This window comes from Choloepus didactylus, chromosome 4 (genome assembly GCF_015220235.1).
Source record: "Choloepus didactylus isolate mChoDid1 chromosome 4, mChoDid1.pri, whole genome shotgun sequence".
Classification (NCBI taxonomy): domain Eukaryota; kingdom Metazoa; phylum Chordata; class Mammalia; order Pilosa; family Megalonychidae; genus Choloepus; species Choloepus didactylus.
The window spans coordinates 140,572,586-140,596,519 of record NC_051310.1 but is presented as its reverse complement, the minus strand read 5'-3'; the positions used below and the strand labels follow the sequence as shown (position 1 = coordinate 140,596,519).

General features: G+C 42.3%; 1 protein-coding gene across 2 annotated transcripts in view; it reads right to left on the bottom strand.

Annotated features, from left to right (window-relative positions):
* Positions 1–3,188: 3,188 nt before the first annotated feature.
* The window catches only part of INO80 (INO80 complex ATPase subunit), a 143,984-nt gene continuing 123,238 nt past the window's right edge, over positions 3,189–23,934 (bottom strand). Inside the window, exons 28-35 of one of the 2 annotated variants that reach the window (XM_037834279.1) lie at positions 20,821–20,893; positions 12,079–12,237; positions 11,367–11,469; positions 10,515–10,603; positions 8,198–8,353; positions 7,701–7,860; positions 6,926–7,141; positions 3,189–4,780 (exon numbers count right to left, since the gene is read on the bottom strand). In XM_037834279.1, the coding sequence (XP_037690207.1) occupies positions 4,563–4,780; positions 6,926–7,141; positions 7,701–7,860; positions 8,198–8,353; positions 10,515–10,603; positions 11,367–11,469; positions 12,079–12,237; positions 20,821–20,893 (1,174 nt within the window). In that variant the 3' untranslated portion in view covers positions 3,189–4,562. The remainder of the gene's footprint in view (positions 4,781–6,925; positions 7,142–7,700; positions 7,861–8,197; positions 8,354–10,514; positions 10,604–11,366; positions 11,470–12,078; positions 12,238–20,820; positions 20,894–23,934) is intronic. The other variant, XM_037834278.1, reaches the window with a different exon arrangement.

Below are 23,934 nucleotides of genomic sequence, written 5' to 3'. Positions count from 1 at the left end.
ACAGTCCTCTGGTGCCTCCCTGCTGGGGGTTCCCTCCCAGGCAGATACCCATCTTTGCATCACTTACTACCATATAGCAAGTGCATGGGAACACAGTTTCAAGACAGCTGTAGGCCCTGCTTTCTCTATAACATGAACCTGTCCTCTCCACCCTCTCCATGTCTAAGTGGTTTGAAAGTACATTACGAAGATGACTGAATTAGGGTGCCTCCAAAATTGCAGGGCATCACCACCTGCTAGCAGTCTCACAGAAGCATGGGAGCCAAATTTCTCCACACCCCTGAGAAGGGCTTAGAAATTAGCTGAGAAAGCTGACTGAAGAGGTCTGGTAGTCATGACAAGGGATGCTGCCCCAGAAAACAGCCAAGTCCAGGTGGGATCACAGACGCTTCAGTGAATGCCAGAAAAGACAGGTTACATCTTGGTGGAGGCCACACAGGACAGAGGGACAGCAGCATGTCACAGACCTCTCATACTTAACGTGACTAACAGAGGTGATAGCCAGGGAGGAGGACAGTGATGGAGAAAATCATGAACTTAAAGTTTGAAAAGGAAACAAACTAAGAAAACACATATGGGACTGAGTTTCCTGGGAATGTTAGAATTTCATTTTCTGTCATCAGGTGGATTAAGTTGAGTAACAGAAAAAAGAGTCTTATTTCCTGCACAGGGCTTCCTGCAAGGTTGGGGGCATACAAAGGTCAGAGTTCATTCTGACAGGCAGGCTGGAAGGTAGCCCAAGGCCTGGTTATTCCAGGTGAGGTTCAAGGACTAGCAGCAGGGCCTTCACCTGGGAGTCTTGTTAGAGTTTCAGTCTCAGGCTTCACCTCTTGAAACAGATTTTGCATTTTAATAAGATCCCAAGGTGATTCATATGCATATTAAAGTTTGGGAAGCACTGCCTAAAGGGATAATTAATTCAGAACATTTAAAATTCTTTTTTTTTCCTTAGCAGTTAAATCTTCACACAAAATTTTTACATGTGTGGTGAAAGCAAAACTGCTCAGTTCAATGTGGGATGGGGTGGGCCCACAACTCTATTTATCTCTCAGTTATTGAGCCACAGCTGATGATCTCTAAAACCCCACGGAACAGCTAAAGCCCACTAATCTAGCCCAACCTCCTCATTTAACATATAAAGGGAATTATTTTTAATGGCCAGGTGGTCTAGTGTGATGGACACAGTGGGTGAGGATGTATGGACTGTACTTGAAAGCCATCAGCAAAGTGAGGTTCTATGGATGTAATATGTCTGCAGTCACTAAACCAAGGATGGGCAAAAAATTCCCAGCTCATTGCTCCACCTCCTGCCTAGCCCAACCCCTCAGGACCAGACAAGCCCCAACAAGTCTAGGGGTGGGTGTTTCAACAAACCCCTAGGTAGGCAAACTGGGAGGGTAACCCTGGTCCAGAGCTGAGACTTCCAAGGCTGCTCATAAAGACCCACAACCTTAAAATCCACACTTACCTAAGGTTCCCAGAGCTGGTTCCTGTGGCAAGGTGACCCTGGCTGAAGGAAATGTCCTCACTGATCCAGCCCACACCTATACTGCAGGCCTGGGATTTTAGGCTTGCTGGGGACTCTTAGCCAGGTGGGAACCTTCTTCATCTTCTTTTCTGTGTTAAGGAGCTTGCTCCCATGGTCACAGGTTAAGACTGGGAATTGTCACGCATGGGAGAGAGGCAAGTCTTCTGAAAAAGGGTAAACAGGATATGAACCATAACTGGGAGACTGGACTGAAGTTGTTAATGAGCTTGGAGCCTTCACTGTAAAGAGTCAGGTCCCGACCCTCTATCCTTCATTAAGGTTGGGGCATGTGACGAGGGACCAGCAGAACTTTAAGGCTTTGCACATTCCTCACTGTGAAATGTCAGCTGGGCTTCCTCAGGGATTGGATTAAAATGGGTGAAAGGGGAGTATGGTAGTGTGTTTGGGGACAGAGAAGACTGGATGGCTCTGATCTAAGACTTACATTCTTTTCTGGGGTGGGCCCTAGCCTATTAACATCTGGGCTAAGCTGTGTGAGGGTCTTAGCACTGCCTGGTCCCCAGAGAGGCACTGCTGACCTTGGCAAGGGTCTCATGGTAATGCCACTGGATGCCTGGCTGAGATGAAAACTGGAGAGGACTCGTCCTAGTGGGTCTGCTGACCAGCAGCAACAGGAGTGATGACAACAGGGTAGAGTTAATTGGGACACTGACTCTGGCTTATTCTGTATGAGGCCTTGGTCAACTTTCCCAGCAAGAAAAACAAGCTCTGGCATATCTGATAGTGCTGCTCTGAGATCAACAAAATGAAGAAAAGGCCAACCCTTGTGACTGTGCGTGAGCAGCAGCTGCCTGGGAGCTAGCCCACTGTGACCAACGGGGTGCAGGGCGAGTCAAGGCCTGGGGGGTCACAGCCAGCACACTAGGGAACAGCACATGCTCTGCTCAAAGGTGACGCAAGAGCATGTCGGTATTTCAGCTCAAACAGAGACACACTGACGGCCACCCTGGGTCAGAACTAGTGCTCTCTTCCCAACTGATTAGAGAGCTAAAGTTTCAAAGCTGTCTTTGGGATCCCTCCAAATTCTTTCATGATTCTTACAAGTACAACTAACTTTGATAATATGAAGACCCTTTCACAGATCATCAGTATTTCACTTGGTCTAACTGATTCATAACTGTACACAGGACCTGCAAAGTGTGCTGGTTTCTGGGGTTTATATAAATGTACGTACAGACACATCAGTTACTGGGGCCATAAAGTTCCTGTTTTCTGGAGATTTTATGTATCACAAACTGCTAGGATAATTTCTTACCTGCATTTTTTTGGAGAAAGAAACTACCAGTAATAAGATTACCATTCTGTAACTTTGTCTGACTATGGTCTAGGCCAAGCTGCCCACAACGAAGCCCTGGAGTCCAGACCCAAGTCACAAAGAGCCCATATCCTGTTGCCTTGGCTGCAGCATACCAGGCACTTGGTCAAGCCTTTTCTCTAGGAGCTGGAGGCAAATTCCTAAACCCAATCAGGACTGCCACTGAGAAATACCCACAGCCCATGCCTTGTCCCACTAGCCACTTGTCCTCTCTGATCAACAATGTTGGGGCTCTGCATCCCCTTTTCCATCCACATCCCCCCATGAACTTTGTTTTGCCCCAAAAAGAGGCAGCTGCAAAGACCACAGATGCTCTGATTTACATAAAATTATCTCACTCCATTTTATTTAAGATTTTTTTTCTCCAGTTAGTAAAAGAAAGATGTGTCTCTCTTTATACATATGTACAAGTTCAGTTATAAAAATAGCACATTCAAAGAGAAAAAAGGCTTGGCATTTTTCTGATTCCCTCTAAATAGCATCTGTACACAGGAGTCTGGGTTTGGGCAGGGGAATCTTACTGATTTAAATTAAATGATTCCCCTACAAACCCTACTCCAAAAAAAATGTTTTAAAAATCAATCTATCTAAACTCAATTCCGCGATTTTCAGGTGTGCAAATTAGAGGGTGGCCCGCCCAGAAGCACTTACTCCACCAGGGACATCAGGCTGGGGGCAGGCAGAAACACCTCCCATGCAAAAACCATCCCTTTGCCTCTCTTGGAGGGCAGCAAGCTCAGGCTGGTGGGGCTGAGGCTGGGAGAGTTGGTGCTGAACTTGCCCTATCTCCATCCTCTCCACCTCACTCCTGCGGTCCCTTCCTTTCTCAGTGCAATACAGACAGTGCATATAGCCAAGCAGGGGGCTGAAGGGAAAGGGCTGGGGAGACTGTGCATTCAGGAAGGGCAAAGAGGAGTCTGCAAGAGGGGCAGTGAGGATGTCCTACTGAAGAGGTGGCTCCTGGTCTTCTTTCTGGCTTCTGGGAGTCCCTTGGGTGGGGGCTGCTGCTACTGTTGCTGGTGGGACCTGAAGGTTCTCTGGTGTGAACCATACAGGACAGGGAAGGAAATGCTGGGAAATCAACTGCCTATGGGTATGCTTCCTTTAGCCTTCTGTTATCCTTACATGCCACCACCTCCTCTCACTCACTGTTCTTTTCAATGATGACACTCTGGCAAATGGGGTTTGCAGACCTGGGGAGCTCCCCAGACACTGGGGATACCAGGTGCATGATTCCCTTCCTTTCTAACCCTACAGGAAATCACAACCCCAAGAGAAGTCTCCATTATGGAAGGCTCTCCACAGCACTTGCAGAGCCTTTGCAAGGGACACTGCCAGAGCCAAAGAGTGGAATGGGGATGGAGACAGTGTGCCTGAGCATCTAGAGGGGGTCTATATCAGGCCCTTTCCCATTATGAGGTTTAAGACTTGGCTATAAAGTTCAGTTGAGATATGGTGGGGCTGACCCCTGTCCCTGGGCCTGCTTCCTTTAGGCAACCCCAGGGAACTCCCTTTGAGACACAGGTGATAAAAGTGCTCATACCAACCACCTGCCTGTCCTTCCCTTGCTGCAATTGGTCACCTCCGCCCTCTGACTTGGGATGTAAGATGCTGCACTGGGCAAGCCATCCAAACACCACTTGCTGGCAAGGACTCCAGCCCCTGGTTTGGTTGAAGGAAGTGGGAGGGCGCAGGTGGTTACCGTCCTCCGGAGGGGTTGGTGCCTTTCCCCTGTTTCCGGACCAGGGAGTCTGTGGTTAGGCTGCTGGTCATGTGGAGGCTCTTGGGAGTCCCAGGAACATTATTTCCTTTGCTCAAAGGGGAGCTCAAGGGAGAAGAGGCGCTTGAGGGTCCAAAGTCAGCAAGGCCAGCAGGTCGAACAAGGGATGTCTGCAGTGGACTGCTGGCGGAGATTCCTGTGGGCATGGGGAGAGAGACAAGAGTGTAAGCACCAGTCCTATGTGAGCAGCTGTGCAGCCTGTGGCCTTGGTTATTGGAGTGTGGAATGGAGAAGTGATTTGGGATCCCCTCCCCACTGCTCCTGGCCAGTCCTACCAAGCCCTTCTGGGCACATTTGTTTACTCTTCCTATCAACTGTCTTTTCAGTAAGAGGGACGGGTTTTTTTAAGAGAAAATCTGCATCCACCAAGCCCTTGCCACACTACCTCATCCACATGGAGTAAGATGTCATCTTGTTGCTCAAGGACATAGCAGCTGCTACACAATCCGTGGAAACCAAGGCTGTAACTTATTAGGCACTAATGCATTTTCTTTTCTTCCTTCTTGGGACACCACTTGTGATTAGCTGCTTCCTTCCACATTTCAGAATATTCTCCACTGCCCAATCAGTCTAGCCAGAGAGTACAAGTCTGCCCACTCTCTAGCCTGTGCCCACACTGGTGCAGTCCTTATGTTGGTTGTGGCTGCCCTGGCTCTCCAAGCCTTGCCACTTCAAAAACCTAGTTCAACACCTGTCCTTTGGTAATGGCTCCCTGGGCAAAAGTTAACCCTCCCTTTTCCCGGTATGAACCAAACCCACTTACATCTGGTAACATGTTATCTAACATGATTCTTGATTTGTCTCTTGTGTACTGGTTTTACTTCCCTAAAAAAGAATTCTAAGTGCTTGGTGGACAGATACTGGCTCTCTTTTCATTCACAGTGGAACTGTGGGTAATTTCTGAATCACTCCTTTCCTGTGTCCTCCATTCCCAGTTAACAAGCACTGTTCCTTTTTCTTATGACACTCTACCATCCATTGCCTCCTTTGCCCCTCCTGCCCTCTCAGTCTGGTTTCCATAAGAAATCCCAATGACTGTCTTGTTCTGCCCCATCCATGGGTGAGATCCTGCCATGGTGGCCTTGATTATTGGCATGATTTTCGTTTTCCAAGGATGTGACAAGTTGGAAAAAGGTTACAAAACACTAGTTTAGGCTATTATACTTCATATTTGTTTAATGATCAAATAAATGAATGCTGGGAATCCTGCCGTAGGGGAAAGGGAAGGTGAACTAACATTTGCTGAGCACTACTGTATGCCAAGCACTTGCCATTCAAAAATGCATTTACTTCCTACAACAATCCTCTGAACTAACTATAAAGGCCAGGTTTTGAATGGGAAGAGAGGTCTGTAAAAGGGCGCTTTAACACCACTCTCTACCCTTTTCACCACTCTCAGAAGTAGCATCCTACCGCTACAGTGATTTTTCACTTGTCATGGTCATGACAGCACTTCCCTTCTCTAATTCTTTGTGGTCTCCTGTCCTATACCTTATAAAGCCAAGGACTTTAGCTGGGTTAAAAGCTCTCCCCTATCAGATCTTACCATGTCTTTCCAACCTTGACTCTCACTGTTCCTTTTCAACATAATGTCCCTGACCTGCTTGATGAGTCCCAACATGCCTTGGTCATTTCCAACTCTTTGTTGCCATCCTAAATCTTTCCTCAGCCTTCTCTTCTTTTCTGAATCATAGCCTGGAAACCCTCTCATCCTCAGGTCCAGTGGTTCCTCCTTCTTCTGACTTACAAACACAATTAAGGACTTTCCCTCTCTTCACTCATCTGCCCATTGTTTGTATTGCTGTTAAACACATTCTATGTACAGCTTCTCCTCCCTACTTCCATAATACTCTCAAGAGCAGGGTCCATGTGTTATACTCCTATATACACAGCAGGAGAAATGCTAACTGTGCTAATGTGGATGACTGAAATGTGGGTCTCAGAGAAAATTCTAAGAAGAAAAAAAATCAGTTCTCAAAGTAGGGAAAATTCTGAATGTTTAAAGAAGCACAGTCCAGAAATTGGGCTCTCTTTCTCACCCATTCTAATTCAAAGCCAGCACTGTACAAAGTCACAAAGCCAAGGGAAGAGTTAAGACTGTTCAATGTGATGAAGGAGAACCACAATTTGGCCTCTGGGAAGTAGGTTCCTGGCCTGGGGAGTCCTGGGGGTGGGGATGGGGAGGGGGTGGTACCCAACCCATTCTACCTGGCAGAACACTCAATAGTCTCCAGACTGTCCCTAGCCAGAAAAGGGCCTGCATTACCCTGGGTCTCCACACCTTTAGACACGTTGTACCCGTATGCAGCATAGGCGGCTGCTGAGGCTGCCGCAGCCCCTGCTTTGGCTCCTGCCATTGCGGCAGCACTGCCTGCCGTTGACTTCCGGCTCCGGCCTTTCCCTGCTCCTTTGGCTGTGCTTCCTGAACCTTTGGGGCGGCCTCGGCTTCGGGATGAGTGACCACGTCCTGCGGCTGGCATTTCCTGAATGGAAATTCCTATGGGAACAAATAAGCAAAGAGGAAAAATGATGCTCTTCATATGTTACCATCATCTTGCCTGAGGGAGAAAACTGGCTCTCAGGGTGTTTGTTTCAGGACTATGAGGGAAGCCTGGGTCTCCATTTAATGGCCGGGGCACTGAATCACACAGAGTTAAAAAGAACCTAAAAAAGAGTTAAAAAACATAAAAACAGCTTACCTCCTCAAAACTGCTTTTCATTCTACAGAGGGTTCCATTACTCCTGAATTACTTTTTTATACTAGATCATTACTAAACGAATCCCAGGGACTTTACCTGCACACTTTAGCCGGTGTGCTACTGGCATTGTTGAGTCAATTTTTACTCCAAAGCTTTAAACTTAGAGCTCCCAAAGACATGGTAGCAACACTGGATGCCACACAATAAAGTGAGGAAAGGCCCAGAAAAGTTAATTTTAATAAAAAACTGGCAAAAATAAGGGTGAAATATGAAAGACAGAAATGACTAGAAAATAAAGAATGCTTTTCCCAAGGTAGCAGGCCGGTCCATACCGTGTGAGACAGCAGCACCACTTACCATTCACCGTGTCTGAGACAGACCCCGTTATGGAAGCAGGAGAGTTGGTGGCTCGGGACTGAGGGGCTGAGGAGGCTGGGTCATCCACAATGACAAGCATATCACTGCTGCTCTCGTCGGGGGGAATGGAGCCAGTGTGCAGCTCACTGCTGATGGAAATCTAGAGGAGGAAGGATCTGAGATCATCACCAGCTCAGAGTGCCCACAGCACCCCTAGGGGGCTGGCTGCCTGAGGCCCATGCACCTGGGTAAGAACATGCTCCACAGGTCTTGCCACTATTTACCTCTCCTGCCTGGCTTCACTGTTGAGGATTAGATTCAACAGAATAAACAGTGACCAGAGAAGCCAGACTGACGTCATTTACTTTTCTCCATGTGGGTCCCAAGTACATCCCTGTTCTACAGAGGAGAAGCAAAAGCTGCCACACTATGTCCCTGCTCCAAGGTTGGGACAAAGTCCCTGCCTCTGCAAAGAAGGTACCTAAAAGGAGCCTCACCTCACTGAAAGGGCTGGGCATGGCAGAATCCACACTAATGAAGGAATCGTCCCCATCAGCAGAGAGGTTGGAGTTATCAGCAGAGGGAACAAACGGGATTACCAGGTTCATACCCTCCTTTCTTCTCTTCCCATCCAATTCATCTTCCTTCTTTTTCTAGAAACACACAAATCAGGAAATACAGAAAAAGCATAAAGATAGGCTTTAAGAGAAGAGTGGGTTTGGGGAAGAAAACAATGACAGAACTTTCATTCTTTGTAAATTTCTGTATTTCACTTTTCTCACTGTGGTTTTATCTTGCATTTCCCTAATGGCTAATGATGTTGAGCATCTTTTCATGTGCTTATTGGCCATTTGTATGTCTTCTCTGGAGAAATGTCAATTCAAGTTCTATGCCCATTTTTCAGTTGGGTTGTTTGTCTTTTTGAATGTTGACTTGTAGGAGTTCTTTATATATTCTTATATTAAATTCTTATCAGATACATGGTTTCCAAATATTTTCTCCCATTCTATAGGCTGTCTTTTCACTTTTTTGATAATGTCCTTCGAAGTACAAATTTTTTTTATTTTGATGAGGTCCAATTTTTTTTTTGCTTGTGTTTTTGGTCTAAAATCTAAGAACCCATTGCCTAATACAAGGTCCTGAAGGTTGTGCCTTCTTTTAAAATATGCATAAGAAGAACAAAGGGTTTCATCATAACCAAGGAATAATGTGTTGTTTTTTGTCATTATTTTCTCAATTTACATGTAAACTCTTAAGGGTTGAGTGACTGAGATACATTAAACAGTTCTAGAACCAAGTTCAGTAAGGTCTACCACAAAATCACAGAATTGTGCTTGGATGTATCTGGGAATCACACTCAGCCACTGCAACAAACTGCATTTGTTTCAACACCCATATTAGCGTTAATATGTATGTCTTTGTGCAGTTTATATTATCACTGTGTATTTAGCTGAAATTTCTACACTTACAGCAGAAATGACATCTAATGAAAACTGTAAACCCTACAAAACTCTATATGAAAAAACCACCTTCTTTTCTTCTTTGATATTATTTCTGAGTGTTAACACTATTTTTCTTCTAAATAGAATATGTGATGAGTTAGCTATTTGAGGGTGGAGTTAAGAAAGAGAACCTGGGGAAATGGGTAAAGACGGCAGTACAGGCTAGGAGGGACCTGAATCTTTATTCCTAGGATTTTTCAGCTTTGTTAATTCAGTGAGTATCAGGGGCATCCTTGAGACTAGAAATGGTTCTGCTTAGCAGCAGACCCAATTGAGGGTGGGGATTTGACAACAGGAAGAGCTGGTAGGTCTACTGGAAGATGATATAACACAGACAGGATCTAAGGCTGCTGGGCCAAAGGGACGTAAGACCCCAGGATAAGCTTAGATAAGGGGAATAAGCTGACATCCACTAAAAAGCAGAACCAGTTTTAACATGTGGTCAGAAAAAACACTTCAAACAAACAGGCCAGGGAAATGGGTTACAGACAAGGGTAGGATTTGAGGGACCAGAGCTATGGAAATGCCTGAAGCTCAGGTGGCTACCTTGTTTAAGACGAGGGTCCGACCAGGGTTCATAGAGATGGGAAGGGCAGCACAACTGAAAGGTAGGCCAAACCCAGCAGAAAAAATTAGGAAACTCTTCAGAAAGGTAGTAAAATGGTGCCAAACCAATAGCCCTTGGGCATAATAAGTCTGAGAACCTGGTCAGAACTAACGGGCTGACTCCCAAACAAGAATAAGTCCTGCTTCCAGTTTACATGTCAATAAAGACCAGGGATAAGAATCACTGATACAATATTTTGGTAGAAGGAGCAAAATAAAGAGAAATGTAGGAAAAATACTTCCCACCTTGCAGTTAGCCTGGGGGCTCAAACAGGAAAAATCCGAAGGGAAATGAAAGACAGCTCAAACCCTTAGTGTGTACTGGAGAAAGAGAGATGAACAGACTGGCCAGAGATTTATTTCTCCAATGGCAGATGATCCTGAATAGTACACTAGAGAATTATGGTAGAAGAATTGGCTCTAATGATTTTTTAGGCCCTTTAAAAGAGTCTATGAAATCTAATAACCTAAGAGTAACATCAATCATACCCATATTTATTTAGGCTTATGCTCTGTGACAAGTACAGGTCAACCAGGGTTATATTTTTCCCTATCAAACATCAGTCAGCACAGTCAGTACTAATCACACATAGCTGGAGCTGGACACCAATCAGTAACCAAGCGATGACAAGCCCCTTACTCCTAAGCCTTGATTATAAGTAACCCCCACCCTCCCCCTGGCCCCTATCTGCCACCCCAGAGATACCTTCTCTGCGTATTTTTCCCGCTTGCGCTTGCGCTCTTTCACTCGATTGGTTTCTTCCTGTTGCCGTTTCTCTTCCTGCCGCAGTCTCACTACCAGAGAATTAAAAAAAGTCATCTGAAACTAAAGTCACCTTATCCTCTGATATTTATGTTCCAAGGTATTACCAAGGTAATACTACTTCTATCTGTTTAAGGCAGATAACCGGTGATTTTCTAACTTGGAGGAAAAAACAGTGTCTTGGATTCTCAACAGGTTTTTAATACAAACTATGATTCAGCTGAATTATTATGGGCCTTTCTTGGCCTTGTCTTTTCCTTTTTTCTTTCTTTCCAGCCTTTCAATATCTCAGCACTGCACAGACCAAGTGTGGTTGCAGACATCTGAACGGTTTTTGGAAGGTGGTGGCAACAATGAGAACTATGAAATTTTTTCTAATGTGGTACTAAGTAAAGTCCTCAGAAAGTTCACAGGGTAAGCCAGAAAGAAATACATGGGAAAGCCTTTCTATTTACAGCAGTGTTACTCCATCTTCTCCACAGACACATTTTCTCTGGGTAGAACACAGTAAATTCAAAACTGCCGGGAGTCTACGGATAGATATGGCCTCCCTGTTGCAAGCGAAACATTTATTTGAAGCCACATTTATTTAGGGAAAAAAAAAAAAAGTCATGCAAATTTTGCCTCCTATTCCACAACACATCCTTGTTTGGGTTTAATGTAAAATATTAAAATGTTTCCCCCAAACATAACCCTTGGCATATAACAATTACCGCTGACATTTTCAGATGTGTGGGGCTAGAGAAATGTCTTTTACAAGACAGGAGAAAGCATTAAGAGGTTTAGAATACGTACATTTCTTCTCCAATTCTTCATCATCTAGAAGAAGACTAACCACCTCTTTGGGTTTCAAGGTATCTGGTTTGAAGTTCCCGCCTGAAATCACCATCCGCTGGATCTACACCAAAGCAAACAAAACATCATCTCCAGGCATCTATTCCCTTAAGATAAATATCCAAAAACAAATGAACAATCTTCTCAAGTAAAGCCTCTGATTTCCCTATTTCTTTCTTGTTTGTATGACTGGCACAACCAACAGCAAGGACGAGAACTTCTTTGTTTGGGACTGCTAACTAACAGCTAGAACATCCAATAATACTGAATCAGGATGGCAACAAACAAAAAAATAATCATTTCCTTGGAAACCAGCAAATTTGGCATATAATTCAGAGGCAGATCAAGTTGGAAGTACTAGGATGAGAGCTCAAACGTCATTCCTTTTTCCTTTAAATATGTCAAACATGAGGGCCATTTCTAGTGTCAAAGTTACCACATAACAGCTGAATCCAGGCTGTGGTTATCATTCTAGTGGAAAAGAATAAGGAATGGTCAGGACATTTGAGACTACTATTGTATAGGACTCAATTTCAATTTTATTCAGAAGAAATTCTAGCTTCTTTATGACCAATGCAAGGCAAAAGAGTCTTAAACCATGCTAGCCTGGTCAATATGGTTTGGACTTGCTATTTTCTCCATCAGTATAGTAATCCCTTTGCCTTGTGTTTACCTCACTCTTTTCCTTGGCTCTTTGCAAAATGCGTTCTTCAATGGTGCCTTTGCAGATGAGCCTGTACACGGTAACCTGCTTTGTTTGCCCCAAGCGGTGGGCCCTGTCCATGGCCTGCTGGTCCACAGTTGGGTTCCAGTCGCTGTCATAGAAAATCACCTGCACAGACAGCATGAGAAAATAGCAAAGACTGAGGCACTCTCAGAGCAGGACCAGGAATCCTGAAAGCAGTCAAGTCACTCTGTTCCTAATAGTTTGATGCCAGATTTCTTTCTATGATATTAAGATGGAGAAAATATCTATGCATAAGCCACTCCTTTACTTGCCCTGGGCAAAAGAGAGTATTCATTTAAAAAGAAGGAGCAACAATAATATTAATAGTTGACACTTGGTGCTTACTATTTGCCAGGCATTGTTTTAAGTACTTTATGTGTATTAACTCATTTAAACCTCACATCCACCATTTAGGTATCACTAAGGTCCCCATTTAATAGATGAGGAAATTGAGGCACAGAGGAATTAAGAATATTTACCCCAGATCACACAGCCTAAGTAAGTGTTGGGCCAGGGATCTGAGGAAATCTGAAAGTCTCCTTAACGCTGGCTTTCTGAGGTAAGAGATAGGTATGGCTCTTTCTTGGCATTCTCAGGAAGAAATGCTTCCATCAACAAGGGTCATTTCCTGTCCCATGAATTCCACGGAAGCAAAGTTTAAAGAGTTCCCTGGAAGCTACTTCCAGTTTGCTGAACAAAAACAACAACAGCAACAACAAAAGGTAAACACCCTGTGCTCCCAAGTGACCCTAAAACCAGCAGACTTCTGGGTCCTCAGCCCTGAGGCTGCTATCCACATCACTGTGGACCTACTGAAAGAAGCCCAGTTTAAAATGGCCCCCATCTCTCATGCATTCTCTTCTGTAGCCAAATTTCCAAAACCATCCAGTGCTTCTTCAGAAATGAGCATGTTCTTTCTTTAGTCCTATTGTCACTATCTGGCCCTCCGCCCTGTGTCTCCCCCCTCACCCAGACCCCTGTCTGGATTACTAACGCTCAGTTATTCCAGCAGGCTTCCTATATCTCATTATCAATCTCTTTCTTCTTCAGTCTACCATGGGTACCCTGTAGACTAACCTTCCCTGTTACAGACCACTCCATCTCTCTGTTAGTTATACTGTAACATGCCAAGTCCAAATTTCCCTAAATAATCGGACCCCGCTTTAGTTAGCCAACTTCATTTCCTAGTCTTTCTTTATACAAATACACCCCCTTTTTGTCAGACAAGTCTTTTCAGTGTTCCTCACTTATATCACATTTGTTTGCACCTTTTTGCTCAGGCTGTTTCTCTGACCTAGAATCCTTTAACTCTTTTCACTTTTCATCCTAAGGTCTGCATCAAGCCTCATCACTTCCTGGAAGGCCTCCTTGATTTCTCTTGCCTATACTGCTGTCTCCCTTTCCTGAATTTCTATTAGAAATAATAAAAACCATGGCTAAAATCTGTTGAGCACTTGTCTGGCACTAGTGTGCATACATACATATTTTGCTGAATTCTCACAAAAACGCTATGTATTTCCTCCATCTAACAAACAAGGAAAAAACTGGCCGAAGAGATCAGTGAGTGGCTGGCTTGGGGTTTGACCTAATGGTCTCCCTCCACAACCTGCTGAAAAGAGTTGTCTGACAAAAAGGGGGTGTATTTGTATAAAGAAAGACTAGGAAATGAAGTTGCATGTATTGTCTACTCTGGTCCAAGTTTCAACTTAATTACCATCTTCTGTGGGTATCCAATTATTTCATGTGTACTATTTTTAAAATCCTCCCATTTAGTGTTATTTGAGGACAGATACTTTCCATCAGTGCAAATTAAAATTCAGCAAATACTTCTTGATTGATTCTGGAATCTCTATGGAGATTGATCAAAACTAGACAGAGCCTAAAAATGTAAACTAAAGAGTTAATCTGTCTTTAAATTATCTCTTTATGATACTTTTCCTATTGCTTAAGACTATCCCAAAATAATTTATTTGTTTTCTCATTTAAAAACAGGCAATTCTTTCAGCCATTCTCTGCAGAATTCAGGCTTTGGGTGAAGACAGACATATATAACATTTTCAAATGCTCTTTCCTTTACTAATAAGAACCTCCTCTAGCTTTATCTTATGGTGTCCCCTTCATCTGGCTTTTAGACAAGGTATAATCCCTAAATTTTTATAACATGGGTTAGAATCATTGGGGAGAGAGTTGTAAACTGCCTGCCAAAAGAAAAAAAAGAGCCAACAAGAAAACTTGTTATTACTCCACAGTAACCACAGACCTAAGATTTTGAAAGGACACAATGACTGTCACATGTGGAGAAATACAGCAAACATGCCGGTTTGGATATATTATGCCCCCTACAAGAGACATGTTCTTCTAATCCAATCTTGTGGGATATTTTGGATTAGGTTGTTTCCATGGAGATATGACCCACTCAGCTGTGGGTGAGAACTTGATTGAATTATTTCCTTGAAGGTGTGGCCCTGCCCATTCAGGGTAGGTCTTGATTAGTTCACTGGATTACTTAAGAGAGTTCAAGAGCCGATACAGATGCTGATGCTTGGAGAAGCAGAAGAAGGATGTTTGGAGATGCTAAGCTAAGAGATGAAGCTCAGAGTTTGCCCTGGAGAAGTTAAGAGAGGACCTCCAGATGCTTAGAGAGAAATGCCCTGGGAGAAAGAAGCAAGGATGCACAGGAGCTGAAAGAGAGGAGCAAAGACAAAAGCTCAAAGACATTTTGGAGAAAGCCATTTTGAAACACAATCCGGGAACGAAGGACCAGCAAATGCCAGCCATGTCTCTTTCCAGCTGACTGAGGTGTTCCGGACACTACCGGCCTTCCTTCAGTGAAGGTATCTTGTTGATGCCTTTGTTTGGACAATCCTATGGCCTTAGAACTGTAAATCTGTAATCTAATAAATCTCCTTTATAAAAGCCAATCCACTTCTGGTATTTTGCATATTGGCAGCACTAGCAAACTGGAGCACCTGACTGCAGAACATTTTGAAGCTTCAACAGGACATGGAAAATTCTAGCAAAACCTGTTTAAAATTGCAGGGAGAACAAAATAGTCGAGAGGCTATTCTGGAGGTTTCTCTTATGCAAGCTTCAGCTAGACATCCCAAATGGCCAGAGTATGCCATGTCCTTACCAAAAGCAGTCCCCAAATACCTAGGTCCTTACCTAAGATTCTATAAGATTCACTCACTAAGCTTTATCTTTCAGAAACTTAAATCCACCAGAGTGTTCCTATGCCAGCCAAGTCCTAAAACCCAGAGGCAACAGCCTCTTAAAGATCAACAATCAGATGCAGCCCCCTTCCCCTTACTGTCAACACCCCCTTTCAATACGAACAAGTTAGGGTGCTCACTGCCTAGACACCCCTGAAGATGGAGAAAGAGACTGAGAGGAAGGGGTAGCAACAAATAAAAGATTTAACAAAGGTCTATGAATAATGAAACTTTATATAAATATATATATACATTTGGATGCTGGGGTGTTGGAATGGCTGGAAGGAGGTAAATGACATGGTGGAACTGTAACCTGTAGCATCCTTTGGGATTTGCCTATAGCTGCCTGTTGAATTGTGCCTTGAAGGTCTTCACCTTTTTTATATTCCTTCTATTGCATAACAGGGAAGGGACTGAAACTATGGAACTGTAATCCATAACAATTTTTGAAATTACCTATATAACTGCTTGTTGAGCTGCACATTGAGAGCTGACACCTTTCTGTATGTATTTTATATTTTACAATAATGGAAATGGCTGAAGTTGTGGAACTGTGACCCATGACATTCTTTGAAATTTGCTAACTACTTGTGAATTCGTACTTTGAAAGTTATCACTGTTATGTATATATGTTAAAGTTCACAATAAAAAAATGGTAAAAAAAATTTCAGGGAGAACAAAGGAATGGAGAACAGAGTTAACTTAAAGAAGGACACCTCCAGCTGGAATGGGGGGGGGATATTACTTTACCAACATACCTAAAATGACTACATATGTGGAAATCGGTAGCTGATGTCATATCCAAAAGACAGTACTGTGAGCTGTACAAGCCTGAGGCAATGTTTTAGCATGAATTCATAATGTGGAGTCCTATATTATGAATCATTTCGTACTTGCTTCTTTAACATTGACATTTTTTCCTGGAAGTCTCAGTGGGAACCCTGATTCAACCTGGGTTCTTTTGAGTTCATAAACAGTAAAAAGATTAAAGCCTAAGGAGATAGGTTTGCAATTTTAACTTCAAAACAATAACAACAATAAAAACCAAAACAAATTTAGTAGCTACTTTATCCTTTAATGGATAAGGTAGGGAGTTTGGGTGGAAAAGAGGATCAAACAGGAGTCCATTTAGAATATACTTACCCAGGGAAAAGGAATATGAACTATACATAAGCTAATAGGTTAAAACAGAGAACAAGAGTGAGAGAACTAAAAAACCCATGCCAGGTGTACATTTACTATTTAATTTGATGACAAAATGAGCACTGACTCACCCCTAACATGAACAGGGGAAGGTGCTGGGGGAGACAATGCCTGCCACAGTGGGACAGAGATAATGCCTTTTTCAGTAATCTTGTTCTGGAGCTCTGAGAGACATTCCAGAGACAGACAAATAATAATTAAAGGACTAGAACAACTAACTTAACCAGGAAAGATTAAAGCAAGCCAATCCACAAAGCGTGGCCCAGCAATGACTAAAGGGAAATATATTAATAGTCAGCACCCTCATGAAGTTGTAAACATCAAGCTGGGGGGTACAGGAAAGGGGAGTGAGAGTTGAGATGGGATGGAGAAGCCTGATTATATAGGTCAACAACAGGGAATTTCTGGGGATGAGGGAGTGAAATGGAAAACAGGAAAATTCAGAGAGGAACAACCGGAAAAAGTTGGACCAATACTTGGAAGGGTAGCCCCCCCCCCCCCCCCCCAGAGAATAGGTGGAAGTTCAGTCCCTTGGGAGGGCTGAAAGCCATCCCACGCTGTCTCATGGAACACAGGATCACTCTTATTGCTAACTAAGGGACAAAAATCTCCTCATTCTTTCTATACATGTAAGCATTTAAAACAGGTCCGACAGAAACAACAAATGGTGCAGTCTATTACAACCCCTTGCCAAAAAGAGTTAAACACAAAGCCATCCCTACTTCGGGATGAACACAAAAACAAAGAAAAACACTGACAGGTAAGGGGCCATTAGTTACCCTTAATCACATGCTGAAATCATGTCTTCACTAATGAAGTGGACCAGACCGACTCCCATTCAGTTTATGATTACATGTTTATATATGCAAATACCAACAAACTGCAGTCTCATTTAGTCTGATCTGATATTTTAGGCTGACGAACTCTTCCTTGTCCATAAATGGTTCAGGGGATCTCCCAAAGCTAAATAAATCTCAAGGCAAAAGAAAAATGCAAGGCTAGCTGTTAAGCCTATTGTTTCTCTAATAACACACACACAGAGCATGAGTTCACACAAAACATAATCTAGGAATTCACTCTTTTCTTGGTGCCCAATTTCTGGGGAATATACAAGGAGCTCCTAATTTACAAGTGAATCTTCCAGCCCTTCCCCTCAAATTAAATGTAAAACATTTTGGAATTCAGAACTCAGAATATTCACAGCATCTCTCTAGTCATCTCCAGGATGAAAAGAGAATTCCTAATTCTTCCTACTCTTCCAATTATCAGTTAGGCACCCACTTTGGTTCTTTGTAGCTGGCAGGAGTCCCTACCCCACAAGGCAAACTATATAAACACTGGAAGCATGATGCAGATCTGTCCCCCATCCCCGAAATCTAATTTTTTTGGCCATGAATTGAAAGACTAGGGGAACTATTCCTTAAGAAATAGACCAAACCTGAGACAGTCAGGCTGAGAAGGGAAATACATTTTAATCGAATTAACTTACCCTAGACATTCCTGTGTGATGTCTTCTACTTTCATGGCCTTAAAAATTATTTATCCCTGATGATTCTAAAACACATGTTTGAGCCAAGACTTTTCCCTGAAATCTAGCCTCTGCTTGGGTGACTTTAGCTACTTAATGTCTGATAGGCATCTTGAACTTAACATACTGCAAACCAAATTCTTAATTTCCCCCCTCAAACCTGCTCCTCCCCCATCTTCCCCTATCAGTAATTTGCATCTCCATCATTCCAAATCATTCCAGTTTCTTACGCCTTGGAGTCCCCTTTTGATGCCTCCTGCAGGCCTCACACATCCAACTTATCAGCAAACCCTGTTGGCCCTACCTTCAAAATACACGCAGATTTCAATTATTTCTCACCACCTACCCTGCTTCAACAATCATCTAAGCCACCATGATCTCATTCCTAACCGCTCTTCCTGCTTCTACTTTTCTCCCCTACAGTTTTTCCCCCCACAGAAGCCAGAAGGATGCATTTAAAACTCATCCCAGATCATGTTACTCCTCCGCTCAAATTCTTCCAATGGCTTCCCATCTCAAAGTCCTTACACCATGGCCAACTGAACCCTTCATGATCTGCTTCTGCAACATCCATCCCCATCTCATACCACTCTTCCTCATTCATTCTGTTCCACTTCAGGGTTCTGCACTTATCTCTTCTGCCTGGAATGCTCTTCTTTCTGCCAGATATATGCTTGGCTTTTTCCTCACTTTCTTCAGAGCTTGATTCAAGTATCACCTTATCAGAGGGGCCCTACCAGCCTATATAATACAGCATCCCTGATCATTCTATCACTTCTTTACTGCTATACTTTCTTCACAGCATTCATATTATTCATTTGCTTTGTTAAATTCTATCTCCCCCATTTAGAAATGTAATTTCTAGTAACTCTTGGGGCAGAAATGGAACTTCATTTTGTTGCAAGCTGAATTCCTAGTGCCTAAAACAGTTCTTAACCCTTGGTGGATACTTAGTGAACATTTCATGAATGAATGAATGGACACTTTCTTCCATTTAAGAGCTCAAAGTCTAGTATGTAACATAATTAATTACAATATTAACGGATTAACTTGAGTAGAGGGAGGGGTCAGGAAGGAAGGTTACACCTAACTGGCTCTGAAGAACAAACAGGAGTTTACCAGATAGAAGAGGCTCACAGGAGGGTGTTCTATGGTGAAGGAAAGGTTCATGATACAGTGTAATAACAGCATAGTATGCTCAGGGAACAACAAATTTCTGGAACATAAATTTTGAAAGGGGAAAAAGGAAAAGGTCTGGCAATTAGGGCCCAGTATACCATGTAAAGAAGCTTATGCTTCATCCTGTAGATGATGGCGAACCCCTGAAGAATTTTAAGGGAGTAACATGGTTAATAAAGAAGGATATAAACAAACTAAGCATAGTGGCATAACAATGAATGGATTTGGAGTAACAGATATGGAGATGGTATCTAACTGGAGCCCAGAAGATCAGCTAGGAGAAAGTGATGATTCTTGTAATTATATTGAGAATATGTCTAAGTTGGGACCATATAAAATGCTTAAACAAGAGAGAAAGCAGAGAAAGAAGAGGAACAAGGAGAAAGCCAAGTTTAACTGATAAAACACCAAGTGAATCACTACATTGGAGAACCCACAAGAATACCACCTACAACTGACAGCCTTTTCATAAAATTATGGAGCCATATTGTGCATTTTATATACAGCATCTACCTAGCTATGCCTCCAGAGGTCTTCAGGCCCTGAAGCCCTATCCCCTCTGGTTAACTGGCTAAAGAGTTTTAGATACCAAGGAAGATACAACTGAGTCCGACAGCTGATATTCTACCTAGTGACAGAGAATCTACTTTTCATTCCTGAAGGCAGGCAGTTCTACCGCATAGTAATTAATACGGAGAAAATGTGGATATAGCCCAGGAGTGGAGACTGGAAAACAAGGGATCTAGTTCCAGCTCTGCTGCTGTGAGTCTATTCAAGCCTCTTCACCCTTGTACCACATTTTTCCATGACCCTCCTGAGTTTGCATCCTCCTCATACTTGTGGGGAATTTGATGCTCTGTACTTCATAGAGAAGCATTACAACAGCCACATAAAATGACAAGCCTTTTATAAAACAGTTTCTCACTTTTGCATTTTTAAGTCTAAAGGTTAATGAAATTATTCCACATATTTGAATCCAGAGGATAATTCTGAGATATTAAAAAGAAATGCTATTTTCTTCTCCCTTTCAGAGGTTGGAATATTTCTGAGGAGACTGGGTAATGAAAGGATAGATAATTTGTTGGAATGTCTTTTTTATTTTTATTTTTTAATTACCAATTTCATTGCTCTCCCACCACCTTTTGAAGTTTAGGGTACAAAAAACATGAGTTTTTCTCATAATGAAATAATGCATAAGAGTAATTTAACAATTCTTTTTTATTCGTTCAGTTATTACTCCTAAAACAAATCTGATTGGATTGACTGATTTTTTTTTCAGTCTATCAACTGATGTACCTCAAGTGTCTAGAACACAGTGTCCAGTTCACAGTAGGAATTCACTAAAAACTTGTAAAACAATGTGAAAAAACTTATTCGAAGAGAATGGAAAATCCAAAAGGAAAGCTAAAATGCTCCAGCGAGTCAAAGTGCAACCTATAGTCTTTTAACATAACAAAAGGCAAAGAAATAAAAGGTTTGCAACACAAAGCAAAGAGTAACACAAACCAAAAGACATATTTATAGAAAACCTGCAAACCAGTATGCTATCGTGTTCTCATTACTTACCGTATCTGCAGCGGTGAGATTGATACCCAGTCCTCCAGCTCGTGTGCTTAACAGGAACACAAAGATGTCATTCCTGCAGAAGAGGAAACAATGAGTTAAGATAAAAACTTGAAAAGGAAAAATGGCACGTGGCAAAAGAGAAAGATCTCTGAATACAGAATAGAGTCTTAGGGCAAGAAGTTGTTTTGGTGACCATCTAGGCCTAATTGTTTCCTTGATACATTGTACAGAGGTGCTCTGTTGCCAAATCCATTGATGGTAGTCTTCTTCCAACATGCAGATAAAAAATTTTGCCAATATTTTTAATAAGTCAAACTATTCCTAGTGCATATGAAGGGGCCGAATACATCAGTATTTCATGGTGTTTGTCTCAAGAACCATGGCTTCCAATAGTTTAAGAACTAATGATTATTAGTCCAAAACACTCATTTTAACATAAACAAAGTGAGTCCCAGAAAAACGACCAGAGATTTGGAATAAGACCCATGCCATGTCGTCCATGTAGTAAATTGAATTTAGATTTAATCCATGAAGACGGGTTGGAATTAAAGTACTTTTTGATGAATGCCAACAGACTCCTTAAATAGAAATGATTAGATAAAGTTTTCTCAATTTTGGTTTACATCCAAAAGCCTTTTAAAGAAACCCAGAATTACAAATAAACTAGCAGGTGGTCAAAGACACTCATTCAGGCAACAAGCATTTACTGAATACCTTCTAGGAACAAGGTCCATGCCAGATCACAAATATGCTTTCGCCTATATGAGATTTATCTATGTACACACATACAAATAGGGGTTCAGTTTTAACTCAGTTCTTGCAGATAACATACATATAAAGATTATCTTGCATTTTCATGTTCCTGCCACCCTAGATTATCCTTCAGAATGTTACTAAGAGGAGAGGACTACACTATACTGGTGAGCAAACTTCACAGTCTTCTATATAGAGCTGCTAATCCCCTTCTTCATGACTACTGTCAGGAATACAACCGGAAATTCATTTAAATCAGTGTTATTCATGATATCACTTTGGTGGATCTGGATCTCATTAAAAATAAATTAAAGAAAGAAATCAAACAAATTAGAAGATATAATGTATCACAGGTCATAACGGTAAGCACTGTTCTGGAAAATTTATTTCAGATATTGTATATAGGTACTAGGACAAAATATAAAATGAATTTCTCCTGTGGGTTCCAGTTTTTTTTTTCCCCCTAACAAAAAGCACAATTGATTAAGATTAGTGAGTTCCTGCTCTCACTGATTTGAAATAATTAGAATAAACAAATTCATAGTCAGAATCTAGAATATAGGTCACCAAGGGATGGGGTGGGGATCCGGAATGGGAAGTTAAGGCTTAAAATGTGCAGGATTCCTATTTGGAATGATGGAAATGTTTTGGTAACGGATGGTGGTGGTGGTACGCATAACATTGTGAATGAAATGGACAGCACTGAAATACATACCTGAACATGATTAAAAGGGGAAATGTTAGATTGTATATAAGGTAACAGAAAAGAAAAATCCATGGAACTATGTGCATAGTGAACTCTAAATTAAACCATAGACTACAGTTAATAGTACAATTATGAAAATGTGCTATCAATTGTAACAAATGTTTCACACAATACAAAGTGGTAATAATAGGGGGGTTTACAGGAATCCTGTATTTTATGCATGATTCTTCTGTAAACCCATAACTTCTCTAATAAAGAAAAAATAAACAAACAAAAAACCCAAAACAAAAAACAAAATTGTACTTAAACCAAAAAATTTATTTTGCTTATCCACATATTGAAAAATTAATTTACCCTAATTCAAATGTTATTTTCTTTTTTTAAGAAACATAGCTTAAGATGGCGGTATGGAGAAGAGTGTAAGCTAGTTAGCTCCCCTGGAACAACCAATAAACAACCAGGAACAACTAGTAAATAATCTGGAATAACTGCAGGGGGACGAATGTGACCATCCACTCATCATACACCAACCTGAATTGGGAGGAATGCCCAAGATCGCAGCATAAAATCTGAAAGTAAAAACTGTAGATCCCAGCCGGGACCCCCCTCCCCTCCACGGCGCAAGCTACAAAGCCTGGTGGTGCTAGAGGAGCAGCTCTCTCTGAGCAAGTGAATACAGCTCAGCTGAGCTCCAACTGGGGTTTTAATTAGTGAGTGTAAACTGCTCAATGCAAGCTACGAATCCCCAGAAAGCAGACAGAGGCTCTGGGTGACAACTGACTTGGAGAGCCGGAGGGTGGCCACGGACTGGCCCTGAAGGGGGCTTTCTGTCCCTGTTTCAGCTCAGTGGAGAAAGCCTCAGCCATTTTCAGTTCCCAGAGCTCTGACCCAGGCAAGGGTGGAGATAGCACAGGCAGAGAGAGATCATGCAAATGCTAATGATCTCTCCCTAGGGGTCTATCTTCCCTAACAGGAAAGAGGTGGGACCTAGCTCTACTACCTGCCTTCCATTCAGAACCAGACCCCAGAGCCTGGGGGAAAACAGCCAAAGGCCACACCTCCTTACACCGTGTTAAGGTCTGGCATTATAGGTTGACAGGTGCCACCTGCTGGGAAGAAAAGCACAGTGACCTGAGGCCTCACAGTGTGTACCAATTTTCTAAGACACACCCTCAGGGAAACTGGATACTGAATAGTTCTTCCTTCTGGGACCAGACCCTGTTTTGGTCTGAGAAAACCTGATTGGGGTAACCAAAGAAACCATGCCTAGACAACAGAAAATTACAACCTACACTAAGAAAAATGATGTTATGGCCCAGTCAAAGGAAGAAACTTACACTTCAACTCAGATACAGGAATTGAGACAACTAATACTAATTCAATTCAGAAAGTTTAGGGAAGACATGGCGAAAGAGATGAACCATATAAGGAAAACACTGGGCGTACATAAGGTAGAAACTGAAAGTTTGAAAACCCACCTGGTAGAATCTACGGAAATGAAAGGCACAACACAAGAGATGAAAGACACAATGGAAACATACAACAGCAGATCTCAAGATGCAGAAGAAAACACTCAGGAACTGGAGAACAAGGCACCTGAAAGCTTGCACACAAAATCACAGACAGAGAAAAGAATGGAAAAATCTGAGCAACAT